The 16,166-nt window shown below is 40.9% G+C and overlaps 1 protein-coding gene across 1 annotated transcript in view; it reads left to right on the forward strand.

The window, feature by feature from the left end:
• The window catches only part of ofcc1 (orofacial cleft 1 candidate 1), a 98,857-nt gene extending 84,448 nt beyond the window's left edge, over nucleotides 1-14,409 (forward strand). The window contains exon 11 of the mRNA XM_007900903.2: nucleotides 12,853-14,409. Coding sequence (XP_007899094.2) covers nucleotides 12,853-12,889 — 37 coding nt within the window. The 3' untranslated portion in view covers nucleotides 12,890-14,409. The remainder of the gene's footprint in view (nucleotides 1-12,852) is intronic.
• The last annotated feature ends 1,757 nt before the right edge of the window (nucleotides 14,410-16,166 follow it).

A 16,166-nucleotide genomic window follows, 5' to 3' on the forward strand; every position in this document is an offset into this window, starting at 1 on the left:
CCACTCCGACCCTCAGCCTCTGTCTGTCCAGCGCCTTGGGACATCCTCCCATTGTAATTTTGTTGTTGTTGTTAAGTGTGAAATTTGGGAAGATAAGTTTGTGAGAATGATGGGTTATTCCTGATAATAATAATAACAATAATCCTTGCATTTGATATAGAGCTTATCAAGTCTTCGAGACGTCTCAAAGCACTTCACAGAATATACTGTAAAGTGAATTGACTGTGTATATTTTGTGGGCAAAATGCGCAGCCAATTATGCACAGCAGTATCCCACAAACAGTCATGGATTGAGTGACCAAATTATTGTTTACATTTATTTTGAAGTAATTATACCCCCAGAAAAGCGATCCACCAATCGAGTAACAACTGCGTTCCTACTTACTGCTAGGTAAACATAGGCATGTTGAGTAAGAAAACTTGCCCAACATTTCGCCATGCTGGGAATCAAACTTAGGTCCTCTCGCTTGCGAGGTGAGTGTTCTAGCCACTGCGCTTCAGGACTCCACAGACCTTATGACCTGATAGCCTCAATACTTTCAATGCATAGTAACAACCGGGCTCACATTTGGATTCAGTGTCACCATTGGTACCCGCTACAACAACAACAACAACTTGGATTTATATAGCGCCCTCCACATCGGATGGTGTCCCAGAGCGCTTCACAGTAACGCTACCTCAGTTAGTAGCACCCTCACCTCTGAATCAGAAGGTTGTGGGTTCACAAGTTTATGGGCTCTTGGAGTTTGCTGTATAACTTTGGACGGCGGTTTCTGTAACTAGTTGCTTAGTACTGAAAAGATTGGGGTAAAACATGCTAAATGTTCCATGCCAAAAGTACTTTATTATCAAAAGTGGGAAGTTGTGTCCAGTCTTCCTTTGCAGGTGTTGAGGAAGATATATATTTGCAGGAGGATACTTGGTGCATAGAGGGCAGTGCAGCAAATATATCTTTCAAACCTAGGCAACAAAACACTCTCCTTGACCAGCACCATTCAAGCGTGCACTGAAAACCGTGTTGACATGTGAATTTATGAGTGTACTGCTTACTACAAGGGGCCAATGGAAAAAATCAGCCATATAGCGAGGAAGTGGCACATGGGTTGCCCTTTCTGCTACAGGACGGGATGAAATCTGATTTAAATTAGATTTTCTGAGTCAGTCCACATAACAAAGCAGGGGTAAGTGTCTGAAAACATCAAGGACATAGGCAAATGATCCAACCAAGGTTCATTTATATCATCAGGGGAGTCATGCACAAATTGTCAAGAAAGGCTGTACGTTTCAGCACCTTGGAACGTCTTCCCAATGTGAAAAGCTCTATATAAATACAATTTGTTGTTGTGGTTGTTGTTGTTTTGGCAATCAGTAAAGAAGGGAATGCTTGTGTGCCCTTGGAAAGACATGAGATATAATTAAGTCATTTGGACTGAGTATTCATTCAGCTTCCTATAGCATACCAACCATAGCATCAGGGAATCAAAAAGATTTACAACACAGAAGGAGGCCATTCAGGCCATTGAGTATGCACCAGCTCTCAGCGCAAGATGTACTTTCAGTCCCGCTGTCTTGCTCTACACCATGCTCCTTCAAGCCTTTATCTTTCATATATTCATCTACTTCCTTCTTGAAACCCACAATGGATTCTGCTTCTACTATCTTACTTGACAGGGCACTCCACATCCCAATAATTCACTGAAGTTCTCCCTTTGGTCTTCTTGTGACTATCTGAAAACTATAGGAACAGTTACCAGTGGAAATAGCGTTTTTCTATTTACCTTGCCAAAGCCTTTGATAATTTTGTACACTTCTATCAGGTCCCCTTTCAACTTCTTCTGCTCCATTGAAAACAGACCCAGCTTTTCAAATCTGACTAAAGTCCCTCATCCCTGGTACATTCTAATAAATCTCCTCTGAACCTCCTCTAATGCTTTAACATCCTATCTGAAGTGAAGAGTTCAAAACTGAATGCAATATTCCATTTGCAGTCTAACCAATGACTTGCAGCACCTTGTGATGTCCTCTCGACGTGAAAGGCACTATACAAATGTAATTTTATTGTTGTTGCACAAAATTAACATTTTTGCTTTACTTTTGTACTCTATGCCCCTAAAACCCAGAATACCATTAGCTTTTTCACAGTCTTTTCTACTTTTACTTCACTTTTGCACTCCCTGGTTCCTTGGTATCATCTGCAAATTTTGATACTGTACCCTTTATATCTAAGTCAAAGTCACTAAAATATGGGAGACAGATTCCAAAATGTTTTTGAGCTCTTTGAGATTTCTTGAAAAGATGTGATAAGGCACTATATCAAATGCAAGGACTATTATAATGTTGAATATTAATCTTCGTAAATTCCAATTTTTCCATTATCTTCTTGTTGAAGTTAAAGACGTTAAAGCAATAACAGCTTGAGTTGTGGAGGCCAATGCATGTAATGGTAGTGCCTTGCCCAGTTTGTCAGTATATATTATAAGAAACATGCTGAGACCAACATTTTGACGTACACATGTACAAGTGCTGAGCCACGAGGAAACCAGCTGCCCTGTGGATGAGGCACCCATCACTACTGCCAATGCCAAACATAGAAACAACAACAACAACTTGGACTTATATACAGCCCTCCACGCCCTGGGCGGCGTCCCAGAGCGCTTAACAATGGCGGAACCCGATGCTGAGCCAAGGTGGGGGGGAAGGTGACCATAGGCACAGTTGAAGACAAAGGTCTTCAGATACAACCTGAAAATGGGGAAAGAGGGGGCAAGGTGAAGGGATTAAAGGAGTTCCATAGCTTCGGGATGTAGTGGCTAAAGGCACAGCCACCAATTGTGGAGGATTTGAAGGACAAGTTGGAGGCTGGAGCTAGTAGAGCGGAGGCTTTGGGTAGTGCTGTGAGGAGAGAGGAGGTTGGAGAGATAGGGATTGAAGGGATGATGTATCTCAACAACTCTGTTCAATATTAACTAGACTATTCTGCAACAAAATGCACAAAGTTGGTCACTGTCAGCAATATCGTTGCCCCTCCCACAGACAGATACAATTGTAACCAACATAGAAGTCATAAATCTCACTGAAGAATTAATGACATTAGATTTTTTTTGGTCAACCGGGTGTCTGATACATGTGAAAACCCATCACTAGGCTTACGGATATCCAAACAAGATACTTGTATGCCACCTACACATGGTGTATTGAAGTGTCTGGAATGGAATATGCACTCTCTCCCTGGAGGAATGCACCCTGTTTAAATAATTCTGGAGAATATTAGGAATAAGTTAGCAAGAGCCAAGATTTGGGGACACAAGAGTGAGATAAGGTACATCTGGAATTTAAATCATCTATAACTGTGTAGTTTGTGACTTAGAGAACTGTTTGGTAAGATCCTTATTCAGCTCGGACCACCCTATCTGTTAGGGCTTTGGGTAGTACGATTAACAGGAGCTGAGTGGGAAGAATCCTTGCTCCCTGTGGCTGTCCTGCCCCTCCAAGTGTTACTGATGAGCCAGGCTGGTTGGCTTGTCACCAGTAGTGCCCTGGAGTACTGTGGACCTGCCTGGCTCGGGAACTGGACTATCAAGACTGCTACAGAGGATTGATTCAATTCTGGCCTTGGTAAGCGAGTTTCCTTTGAGCCAGTTCAATTGCAAGGAGACCCTGTTTATATCCCCCCCAAGGAGGATAGTCACTGTGAAGTTATAGTGGATTTCTTTGTTGGTCAATCAAGTTACTAAGTTTGGCGAGAGGTGACTTTATAATAGGAAATCCCCAATATAATCTCTGTATAATCAGTAAAATTACTGTCGATCAGCAAATTCCCCCTGGCTCAGGAACCGGACTACTGATAACCGCTACACAGGATGGACTCACAGAGTGAAAATGGTTTCCTTTCTGTCTGAATCCTATTCAAAGCTGTATTATTATTGTTTTAAAGCAGTTTTTCTTATTCAAAGACCATATCAAAATCAGCTCAGCTTAAAAATAAGTCTCCATTTCGCATTTTTTTTACTGACAGTAATTTAAAGTTTGATATAATTCTTTTAACTTTTAAAGTGTCAGTCACCCATGGGCATTTGAATAAGATCAGAGTATCTCGCCTGACAGCTGCCTGGGGCAAGCGTTATGCCCAACTTATTGAGAGACAACTGTAAAGATAAACATGCCCAACAAACTTTGCATGATGTATCTCAACAACTCTGTGACTGTTCAATAATAACTGGACTGCTCTGTTGACAAAATGCACAAATTGGTCACTGTCAACATCGTTGCTCCTCTCACAGACAGTTTTGACCCTGAACTTCAGAAGCAGCTCCAGGGTGGATGGCTAGCTACACTTGCCATTTTCTGTCCTTAAGATCCAAACACATGCAAATGATCCTGTTCACTTGACTCAGTAAAAGAGATGTCTTCACCAGCCCAGCTGCTCCAGCTTCTTTTACATTCTTCACAACTGGCAGCCTAGCAAAGCCCTAACATGTTGCGTTTGCAACATACAGACTTGACTCCAGTTATGTACTCACACATTCTGAGCCAACCCTATGCACTACAACCCTCTATACTAAGATAATACTTGCATTTGATATAGTGTGTATATCTTGAAATGTCTTGAAACTCTTCATTACTAATTTCTGTAATGTGCAGTGACTGTACTAGTAGGTGAACCCCAAATGCATCTAATTAAATCTAATTAAAGAAGATCAGAGACTTTTTTTATAAAAAAATGTCAGGTTCATGTTGGGAAGCACTTGAAGGTTAACTAAAGAAATTTACATGTATCTTGGTCGCTATCACAGTGGCCCAGCCATTCATTAGTCCAGCTTTAATGCAGGAAATTAGCTGTACACTCCTTGATCAGGCCGGGATGAGCAAACACACTGACATGCTTTTATGTTACCCAAGAAAGAACTCCCCCTTCCAACCTCCCCATCCTTCCTTGGGTTCCTTGATATTTGGCCACATAGTAAATATCTCACAGAATTACTCACTATTTGTTCAATTGACGGGTTGAGTGGTCCAAGCAGTAGAAAAGATTTTCAGCCAGCACTATCAATGGTAAGTTATACAACAACAACTTGCACTTATATAGCACCCTCCATGCAGGGTAGTATCTCAGAGCGCCTAACAGTGGCGGAGCCTGACTCTGAGCCGGGGGGAGTGGGGAAGAGGCTGTAAGCACGGTCAAAGAGGAAGGTTTTCAGGCGGGACTTGAAAGAGGGGAGAGGTGGGGTGGAGGGTGTGACGGACAAGTAAGAGGCTGGTGCCAGTTGAGTGGAGGTGCCGGGTGGTGGATTGGGAAGTGAGGAGGTCGGAGAAGTAGGGAGGTGCCAGAGAGTGAATTGATTTGAACACGAGTATGAGGATTTTGAAGTCGATCCATTCGGTGATGGAGAGCCAATGAAGCCTGGCCAGAACTGATGATGTGTGTATGGAGTTTGGTCTGGGTCAGTGTACAGGTGGCAGAGTTCTGAATGAGCTGGATCTTTTGAATGGTGGAGCTGGGGAGATCTAAGAGAAGTGCGTTTGAGTAATCCCGGCTGGAGGTGACAAACTCATGCACGAGGGTTTCAGCTGCATTTGAGGTAAGGTACGGTCGGAGGTGGGCAATATGACAGAGGTGGAAGAAGGTGGTCCTGGTCAGAGACCAGATGAGGGGAGGAGGAAGGACAGCTGGGGATCAAACCGGGACTTGATAAAGGGGAGAAGTGGGGGGGAGAATGCAAAGGACGAACACTGGTTCGGTCAGTGTGAGGGAGAGCCCAGGAAGGTTGAGGAGTTTTAGATCCACAGGAGTGAAGACGTTGATGGACTTTTATCTTGTTCACATTCAGCTGCAGGAAGTTTGCACTCTGGATATCCAGGCTCTGATGTCTGCCAGACAAGCTGATAGAACATTGGCGGACATGGTTTTGGTACTGGAGGAGGCAAAGTAGATTTGTGTGTCATCTGCATACATGTGGCCTCGCTTGCACCACTATTGGCGGGCGGGCATCTGCCACACTGCCCCCACCCTCTGGAACTCCATCCCATAGTGCCTCCGCCTCGTCTCCTCCCTTGCTTCCTTCAAGACCCATCTCAAGACCCTCCTCTTCAACTGTGCTTTCGATCTCCCTGCTTCCCCCCCTGCCCTCCACCCTCCCTGACCCCAGCTTGGGTCCAAAACTCTGTCTGTCCAGTGCCTTGGGAGTCCTCCTGATGTGAAAGGAGCTTACAAATGTAATTTTGTTGTTGTTGATGTGGATGTTTACCCATATCTGCAGATGACATCACCCAGAGGGAGCATATAGATAAGGAAAAGAAGAGGGCCAAGGATGAAGCCCTGGGTACCCCGCAGTGACCGGGATGGGGGGTGGGAGGAGAAACCATTTGCCAAGATGAAATGGTGGTGGTTGGTTACGTAGGATTCGAACCATGTGAGTGCGGTCCCACTAAGGTGAATGAGAGAGGAGAGGCGGTGGAGGAAGATGGTGTGGTCAATTGCCTTGAACGCAACAGTAAGATACAGCAGGACGAGGAGGCAGCGGGAGCCCTGGTCACAGATGGAGACGACGTCATTTGTGAATTTGACAAGTGCTGTCTGTGCTGTGGGCAGAGTGAAAACCAGATTGCAGGGGCTCAAGGAGGGAGTGGACGGAGAGGTGTGACCGAAGTTGATCTGCAACAATGCATTCCAGCACTTTAACAAGGAAGGGTAGGTTGGAGGTGGAACAGTAGTGTGAGAGATTAGAGGGTTCAAAGGTGGGTTTTTTGAGGAGGGGTGTGATGGCAGCGGTTTTCAGGGGGAGTGGAACAGAGCCTGAGGAGAGAGTCTGGTTGACCATGTTGGCCAGTAGAGGGGAGAGGAGGGGGAATTGAGTGACCAGCAGCTGAGTGGGAAGGGGTTTGGGGTAGCAGGTGGTGAACCTCATGCAGATGATTGTGGTTGAGAAGGAGGAAGGAGAAATGGGGGCAAAGGAGTGTAAGCAGAAAGGATGGCAGGAGCCATGGTGGAGGAAGCAGGCTGTGTGGATGGTCTGGGTGTTGTGGAAGGGGACATGGGTGGGTAGACAATGCAGCCAAACTGATGTTTTCAGTCTTTGAGGCGAATAAGTCTCGGACCTCTAGAGGATTTTGAGGGAGAGAGAGGAGGGATGGTAGAGGGTGACATGCTCAAAGGAGGAGAAACAGCTAGAGGAATAGGGGTTAGACCCAAGGGAAGCTTGGGAAATGAGGGCCATGTTGGTTGGGGTCGGGGGTGTGAATAATGTAGGCAAGAGGGGAGGCTTCAATGTGGTGACGGGGTCACCGGGGGAGAGCCAGGTTTCTGTAAGGCCAAGAATATCAATGTGCTCATCCAGGATGAGGTCATGAATAGTAAGGGCTTTATTGGAGAGTTATGCTGTTTTAGCTGGTTAGACTCCAGCAGTATCCCAATGCACACTCTTGCCAACCTGCCTCAAATGCTTTCCAGAATCGGGTAAGCAGGATGCATCCCTTTAAGGAAGAGAGTGCCCACCCCATTCCAACAATCTATCGCTGGGAGTTCCATGTGTAGGTGGGATGCATGGAAATCTCAGTTTAGTTTGGATACTCTTGAGCATGGTGATGGGTCGATTTTAATTGCCAGAATTCTTGAATATGTATCTGTGGATTCAATGAGGAGATACAAATATGCATATAAAGTCTTAGTAAAATAGTATTAAAAGTCTTAGTATCCCACAGCGCACAGTGAGATTGGCATGCTATCTCCCAAGTGATGGTGACTGACTAAGGTCTTTTACAGCAATCTTCCCCACAAGTGTGATAATGTGCAAATTGTAATATTTTTTACATATTTCAACAAAAGGGATTTGTTGAAAGGTTGAAATCATATAGAGGCAAGTGGGCTCAGAATAAGGTTGAGTACAGTTATTTAATGCCCTGTTTATACTGCTGGAACTGAAGTGATTCTGCTTTCAGCAGTCAGAGTGATGTGGAGTGGGAAGCCTGCTTTATGCAGTGCTTCCCACTCCTAATCACATTGGCCTGGGGCTCACGAGAGTTCTACTCATGTGCAACTAAGCACATGGGCAGAACTCCGATATTGAGCATCAGGGTGTTTTTTTTAATGTTACTTTAATAACATTAGTAAATAGTCCATTGAAAGTTCTTGGGCTGTCTAATTAATATTAATTTACAAGAGACCATCTCAGAGAAAAGCTCAACTGAATTTGCACTCTCTTTATAATGCAGCAATGTGAATCTTAACCATCTTCTCACGGCGGTTTCAGCAACTGGGCTGCACTGTGCAAGATTTAAATACCTTCAGTTCCTGCTACTCAATCAGGATTTACACTGTGGCTTTTGCTTTGCACTGTATCACAGGATAAGCACAGTGTAAGATGCAAATTCCAACAATTAGACTGGTAGCCAAACAGAGAAATCCAGGGTATGTCAAAAAGAATTACCAGGTATCTCCGTATCAAAGAGTAGGAGGCCAGGCTGGATATAAATTTGATGAATCAGCGTTTATGTTCGAAACTGAAACAGCAACAGACAAATTGCATTAGGGTAAGAACAAACGTTAAAGAGACACTACTGAAATCAAGTAACAAAGTGAGTGGAAGATTAAATAAGTTTAAGGGATGTCAGGAAGAGTGAATTCAACAGTTGCAAAAGGTCTCTCAAGCAAAACATATCATTGCTGTAGTGATATTTTAAGTGAAAAAGGCACCCAAGACAATAATAAAATAATGCTTGCATTTGATATAACACCTTTCACACCTCAAAGTGCTCCATAAAACTTGCTGTAAAGTGTAGTAGCTGTGAACTCAACAGCTAATTTCCCTCAAACATGAATGAAGTGAATAACCAATTTTATTTGGGAGATTTTTGGCCAGGGCACGGAAAAAAGAGCCTTCAATAATTTCTCATATAAGAAAATAGTCTGAGGACTAATTTGTGGTAATTCTTAAGAGAAATTTGTCAGAATTTCAGTCCATATGTGAGTTTGCATTGGAGCAGTTCCCATGGATTAGACTGCATGCTTCTGGTTACTGGATGGAATTCTCATTTTCGAGACTCAGATTCCTGATTGAGGAATCCTGTTAAGAAATATCAAATTAAACATTGCGATGTTCAGGGTTTAACCTGTTTAGCTGTGTAGCTAACTTGTATGAGGAGGCATTAAATTAAATTATATTTCTTCAGAAACAGAGCAGGTTCTTTTTTCTCATGACGATAGCACCAATATGTCAGGGAATTTCCCGGAGGTCCCAGGAGACAGTGAGTAAGGATTAACCAGAACGTACTGTATAAACAGAGTTCTTCATTGATCATGAGATATCCTGTATTAATTAATAATGAAATTAGTTAATTAATAATGAAAAGTATTTCAGACAATTTTGAAGATTGCAGTGGGGAGGGAAGGATGACCCAAAGAACACTTTATGTTGGTGAATAGTTTTAGGTATTTGTCTCTGTGACTGGTGAAAACAAAGGAAAGGGGGGAGGGAGTAAAAATAAGGCTGACTATGATCATTTAAAGGACTACTCCAATATAGGACCATAATTACATGGTAACTTTGACAATGTTCCTGATGTATCCCAGTGTAAACATGATTTATTGAAAATTGAACATTTTTAATATTTATTTTTAAAATCTTTATTGGTATATCCTGAGACCTTCCAGTAATAGGCCAGGTCAGAAACAGTCACTGACCGAGCATGCTCACCCTGTTCGACATCCCCATACATGAACCTTCCAGCAGGGGTCTCTCGCTGGCATTCAGGAACAAGGGTCCTGGTAGATTTTTCCCTTCTCTACCCCTGGAGTACTGAGGCCAATGAATGATAGTGCCAAGATCACCTCTCTCAACATAGACCTGCAACCTTCCGTTCTTTAAGATCTAGTGCTGCGCTAGATAGGGCCTGTAAAACCCAGGCCATAGGAGAAGCATAATAAAAATAACAGTTACAAAAAAATTACAACAGTTCACTAAGAATTCTGTATTTGTACAATAAAGACCCACCCAGCCAGTGGAGAAAACATAAAAAATATTACTTTCGCCACTTTAGGCCTGATTTTCATTGAAAAGCTCTTTTCAGGAGTTCATCACAGTGTTGTTAGTAAGCTGTTAAAACTGTCCTGTTTAACTTTGGGTATTAAAATGTGGATAATTCCTCATTATTATAAGAGCAGAATGCAAGGAAGCAAGATACTGTACTGCAAAGAGGGTGGGAACTAGTTCAAAATGCCTGTGCCCCTGAGTGCAGTAACAAAGGATTCAGATCAATCATTTCATTAGAAGCAGTAAGAGCTCCGATCGCTCCTTCATGTCTGAGCCAATAACAGAAGGAATGAAGGCTCCTGGAGCCACCAATCAATGGGAGTGATGAAACATCAATAATCCACTCATGGGCATACTTGAGACTGACTAATATTCCGGCTGCATGATTTGTATTGAGCACTTGTCTGATGGCTGGAGCACAGTGTAATGAACTATCCCACAAATCACGCTTTAATGTGAATCTGCTTATACATATTGCTTAATTAAAAGTTGTGATCTTATTAACATGTGCTTTGGCACTGAACACTGGAGATGTAATCTTCATCTGGGTGACGAGGACTGGGTTGTAAAAGTTTTATAGATGACCCAGACTATTAAATTCTACCTCTTAAGAAGCTGTCATTTAATATGAGATTTCTTTTCTTTTCCTGCATATTTATGCCTTTGCAATGGGAAGGTGGGAGATGTGTGTGGGTGGGTGGGTGGATGCATGATAATAACACTGGTATTTACAGTCATGAGTAATTAATATAAAGTTGTGATATTATTATAGTTGTTAAGATCACAACTTTAATAATTTGGTCACCCAACCCACGACTGTTTATGGGACATTGCTGTATGCAATTGGCTGCAGTGTTTCGCCCACAAAATATACAGTCAATTCACTTTACAGTATACTTTGTGAAGTTCTTTGAGACGTCTTGACAACGTGATAAGGCCCTATATCAAATGCAAGGACTATTATTATTATATGATTATATTCTAAAATTAGTGTTTGTAGATTACAAGGTGAGAGTAAACTTCCTGATAGCATACTGTAACCAGTGGGAATGTTGTCCTGCACAAGTGGATTTCTCAAAGAGAACAATCATGATCAAAACAAATTTTGAAGGATTTTCCCCATCTTGACAGTCATTACTACTGTTGATTTAAGGCTGAATTATTGATTTAGTGAATTAGAGGATCCTAGTTTTGAACAAGAGGCAGAGAAAAGGGATGGAAACAAAAAGCTCTGGTGTTAATCTGAAAACAAACCAATCCACAGACAGCTTTGTTAAGAGGTGACATTTTTCAAGAGAATCTGTAAGGGCTCTGTCACCCTAGTATGTCTGATCCACGATTTAGCAGCTGAACTGAATGAACACCGGGCTTCAATCAGGGGCCTGGAAATGGGAAGAGTTGGATAATGAATTGTTTTCATTTTTTTAAAAAAGCTTAAGTGCCCAGGACTCATCCAGGGTTAAGTACTTACCATTTCTAGGATTTACCGCTTTAACACTGAGCTGGGGGAACTCTGGTGAAGGGGCTTACATCTTGTTTTGCACATATTGCTGAACTTTAGTGCTCCGCATTTAAACCAAACACTTATTCAGACAATAGGCCCAGCGATGAGCATGATGGGTTCAGCTTCTCAGGTCCCAAACAGGAAACATTGCAGTGAAGGCCACAGTATTGTGCCACAAAGAGTTTGTAATCGTTTACTAGCAAAAGGAGGTAGGGGAGACTGCTGATACTGTGCAGAAACACCAATTGGAGCTAGATTAATACTGACATCAATAACAACTATCGCTCAGCTCAGCCTTTCTTACACAGGAGCCACCTTCCAGGCAGATAACAGTAAAAACACACAGTATAACACTTGGAATAAGATCAGATGGCACATTGTTGTATGCAGGTCACATCACAGCCATATAATGACTTGAAGATGCTAATCCCAAGATGAATGCTATGGCAGCTTTGAAATCTCCATCAACACAAGGAAAATTAAGCTGTCCCTATCCAGATTCATTCTAGCAGTTTGACGAGCAGAACATTGCTGTTTGCTTGCTGTCTTGTAAGGATGGTACTTTTTTTTAACAGCCTTAAACTCCCATGTTTAATATAATGGATTCTCAAGTGGATTATAACAGGCTGGTAATTGCATTCATATGTCTCAGCTTTAACCAGTTGGTCTGTTTTAAACAAAGATTTAAACATTGAATTGGCATGAAACACAAATGGATATATTATTGGCAGCAATGATGCTCCAATCCATCCATTAATATTTAGGTAAACACACTATGTTGCATTCGTTCATAGAAGCTGTTGGGAATGATTTTGCTTTTAAATATATATGCATATGAATTTAATGATTAAAAAAATCAATTAATATGTACAATTCACAGAGGAGGTGGAATTGATTTATAGTAATAATCTCTGCTGAAGATGCCATTGATGGATAAAAATGGTACAGAAAATAAAGGAGAAATCAGGGGAGCAAACATTTTTACATTGAAAAGCTTTTCCTTGTAGTGCATATGTATTTTTGGGTGGTGTAAGTTTCCCATAATATACCATACATAAGAAGATATTTTTGCTAAATTGATAGGAATTATTCAAGCAGAAATCTTAACCAGGACACATTACTGTTTAATCTGAATGTGCTTTTCTCCATTGCCCATTTTCCGGTATAACCAACAGGCTGTTTTATGCAGATTATTGTTTAATGACGCTCCTCTGTTTTAATGAGGTGAGTGTGTGATTTCATTAAATGTTTCCTTGTAGGCAAGATTGATGCATCTTTTCCTGGTTGTCAAGTTAATCCACACTAATGTTGATGCTGTTGCAGAGTCTATTCACAAATGGGCAGTAATACGAAGCAATAAGGATAAACCAAAGTACGAGAGGAAGATGCCACAGCACAGAATGGTGGAGAGGGTAAAAGCATTGTGCAAGCAGCTGTGTGATAAAAGATACATTTGAATTAAATACTGATCTGGGAGCTGGAGAGCTTTTTATTTTCTAAAGCTATGGATTACAATTAATTTTAAATGTGCCGACTTTCAGAACTATCATGAGGCAGTAGTTTTTATAGCTTTACAGATGATTAAAAAGTCATTTTCTCAAATGTTCTCACTGGAATTTTTGGAAGAAAAACATTTAATTGCAACTATAAAATGTGCATGCTTTCTGCACAAAGTGTAATTTGTACAATGCTGCAATACGGTTGGTTATTTGTCATATTTCAAATCAAATCATTCCCCATTGTATTTACACAAAGATATCACTGTTTATAAAGTACGACAATTAATCATTGCTTAATGCATCAGCTAGTATGAGAGCAACCACCTTTAAAAAGAGGTCAGGTTGCAAAATCTTAAACAGAAATTAACTTAAAGACAAAAACTTGAAAACCTGAGGCAAGTTTCCTCTCTCCAAACACACACGCCTCTATTTACCTAGCAGTAAATATGAACCTGCTTGTTAGTAGATTGACGTATCACTTTCCAGGGATAATAAACCCTTTAAAATAAATTTTAAAATAATTTGGTGACTCAATCCACGACTGTTTGTGGAATAATGTGGAGTCCTGTAGCTCAGTGGTTAGAGCACTCCCTTTGCAAGCGAGAGACCTGAGTTCAATTCCAGGCAGAGGGCGAAACCTTGGGCAAGTTTCCTTACTCCACACGCCTAATAATAATCCCTCCAAAACCAAAATCAATAATAAATTGGTCATTTTCAATCTACGACTGTTTGTGGGACATTGCTGTGTGCAATTGGCTGCCGCGTTCGCCCACAAATATAGAGTCAATTCACTTTACAGTGTGTTCTGTGAAGCGCTTTGGGACGTCCTCCCGACGTGAAAAGCGCTATATCAAATGCAAGGATTAGGATTATTAATGAGTTGCGCAATTGGCTGCCACAATTCGCCCCCAAAACACACGCAGTCATTACAGTTTACAGTGTATCCTGTGAATTGCTTTGAGATGTCACAAAGATGTGATAAAGCGCTGTATCAAATGCAAGGATTGTTATTATTATGATAGTTAAATATTCAATAGTTACATCCAGCTGATAATACGATCACACATCTGAAATATGTGATCCTATTACCTTTTTGACCATTTACAAAAAGAAACATTGACAAAATCCTGATAAGTGCAAAATGGACATATACTCCAATAGTCTTTTCACTGTAGAGGTAGCATTTAGTTTCTATTCTTTTTGGCAATCATATTTCCAAAGCGTTATTACCTAACCTATTACTGTATATAACAACTTAGATTTGTCTAAATGCCTTACTATGTTAAAATATTTCAAAGTGCTTTACAGCAATTGCTGTCAAGTGGTGTAGAATGTATCTATCTAAATGTACATGTATGGAATGTCTATATGTATAAAAAGTATAAATTACATTAAATTGGCTTAATGTTTTTACTTTTTGTTAATGTAAGAAAACTTGTCTATCCACCTTGCTCAAAGTGAATTGAAATCTTTAATAGTATATTTAACTTTAAGGGGTAATACAGGGTGACCAAAAAGTCTTACTTTTCAGCTCCCCTATAATGTACAAAAAAACTTTGAGACTTACTCAACATTGTAATGGTATCACCACATTTTGGTTACCCTGTAAAAGCAAATCCCATTGATGTTCAGCTGTTTAAGTAGTCTAATCCATTTGAATATTTTAGTTGGACATGACATTGACTACGTATTACCATTGTGAATATGTTTTTTCTGCATTTAGCACTTCAAGTGCATGTGTGATAATAGGAATATATGAAAGAATTACAGCTGCAAAATACACAGGCTCCAATTTTATGGTCCATAGATGTAAAGGTCCATTTGGCACTGCAAGTTCATTGAAGTATAAAATTCTCCTTGAAATAGGAATCTATGATGGCAGCGCTCAAAACAACAACAATTTGTATTTATATAGCACCCTTCATGTAGGATAACAGAGTGCTTCACAGTGGCGGGATTAGGCGCTGAGCAAATGGGAGAGAGATGTTACCATAAAGAGGTAAGTCTTAAACTGTGATTTTATGCAAGATAAAGAGTGGGGTGAGGTGGAGGGATTGAGGTAGGGAGTTTCAGGGCTTAGAAGTATAGTGACTACTACTAGTCATTACCATTATTCAGAGGTCAACGATGGCGGTGGGGCACCAAGCCTAGCTTTAACACTGTATGTTTAATGTGTCTAGGCGTAGGTCCACAGATATATAAAAGTAATGGTGTTACTGGTTCCAATTCAACTTCCATCTGAAATTTTATTAGGTAAATTGGAGATTAATTCCTCAGATCTCAGAGCTAACAAAAGGATAAATTGCCGGCCTCTTTTGTTTTCTCTTTAACATAACCCAGTCTCACTTCATATTTATGAATTTCTCCTGTGTTTTTTTCTAATCTGACTTCCTGTTGTCTATCTGTTTGAAGCACCACGTTAACTGTGTTCTCAGCCAATCTACCTCGCAGTGCACTTTGGCTGCGCGTTACAAAATAGGTCAACTGTCTTCACCCTGGATGTAAGTAGGGAGAATTATTTGGAACACCTGCTCTGTGTGGCAAAGTTACACTATTGTTCTTTAGCGGTGGATGAATGGTGATTCGAAATCAACATCTTGAATCCTACATTCCTTCAGAAAAGTACATTAACAAGTGCTTCCCCTAAGGGAGAAGCTTTGAATAAATGTATTTTTTGTGCTAGACGACTGCAATTATGACTCACAGATCATTCTTATAAATAAATTGAATGGAAGGGTTTGTTTGCACTTTCTGTGTTATTAGGTTTGTTTACATGCTGCTATTTCTGATCACTGCATGAAAGACCTGCATCACTTGAGCTAAATGAGAAGAAATAGCAGACTTACCTACAAAAGACTATGTATCCAAAATTCTCTTTCATTTACACCTCAGAACTTTAGCTGAAATGCAGGAAAACCGAGTTGAAACAAAATCTAATTTAAAAGAGAACTGCTAGTGATTTTTTCTTGGTCAACTCGATGTCTGACACTTGCGGAAACCCATCACCAATCTTAAGAGTATCCCAACTAATTGACGAAGCAGTTCTGAACTCTTCGTGACTAAGTCTTTAGGAAATATATTTGCTATGTTTATGACAATTCTAAGCTGACACTCTGATGCAGAGTGGGTGAATGATGC

This window comes from Callorhinchus milii, unplaced genomic scaffold (assembly GCF_018977255.1).
Source record: "Callorhinchus milii isolate IMCB2004 unplaced genomic scaffold, IMCB_Cmil_1.0 Scaffold2, whole genome shotgun sequence".
Classification (NCBI taxonomy): Eukaryota; Metazoa; Chordata; class Chondrichthyes; order Chimaeriformes; family Callorhinchidae; genus Callorhinchus; species Callorhinchus milii.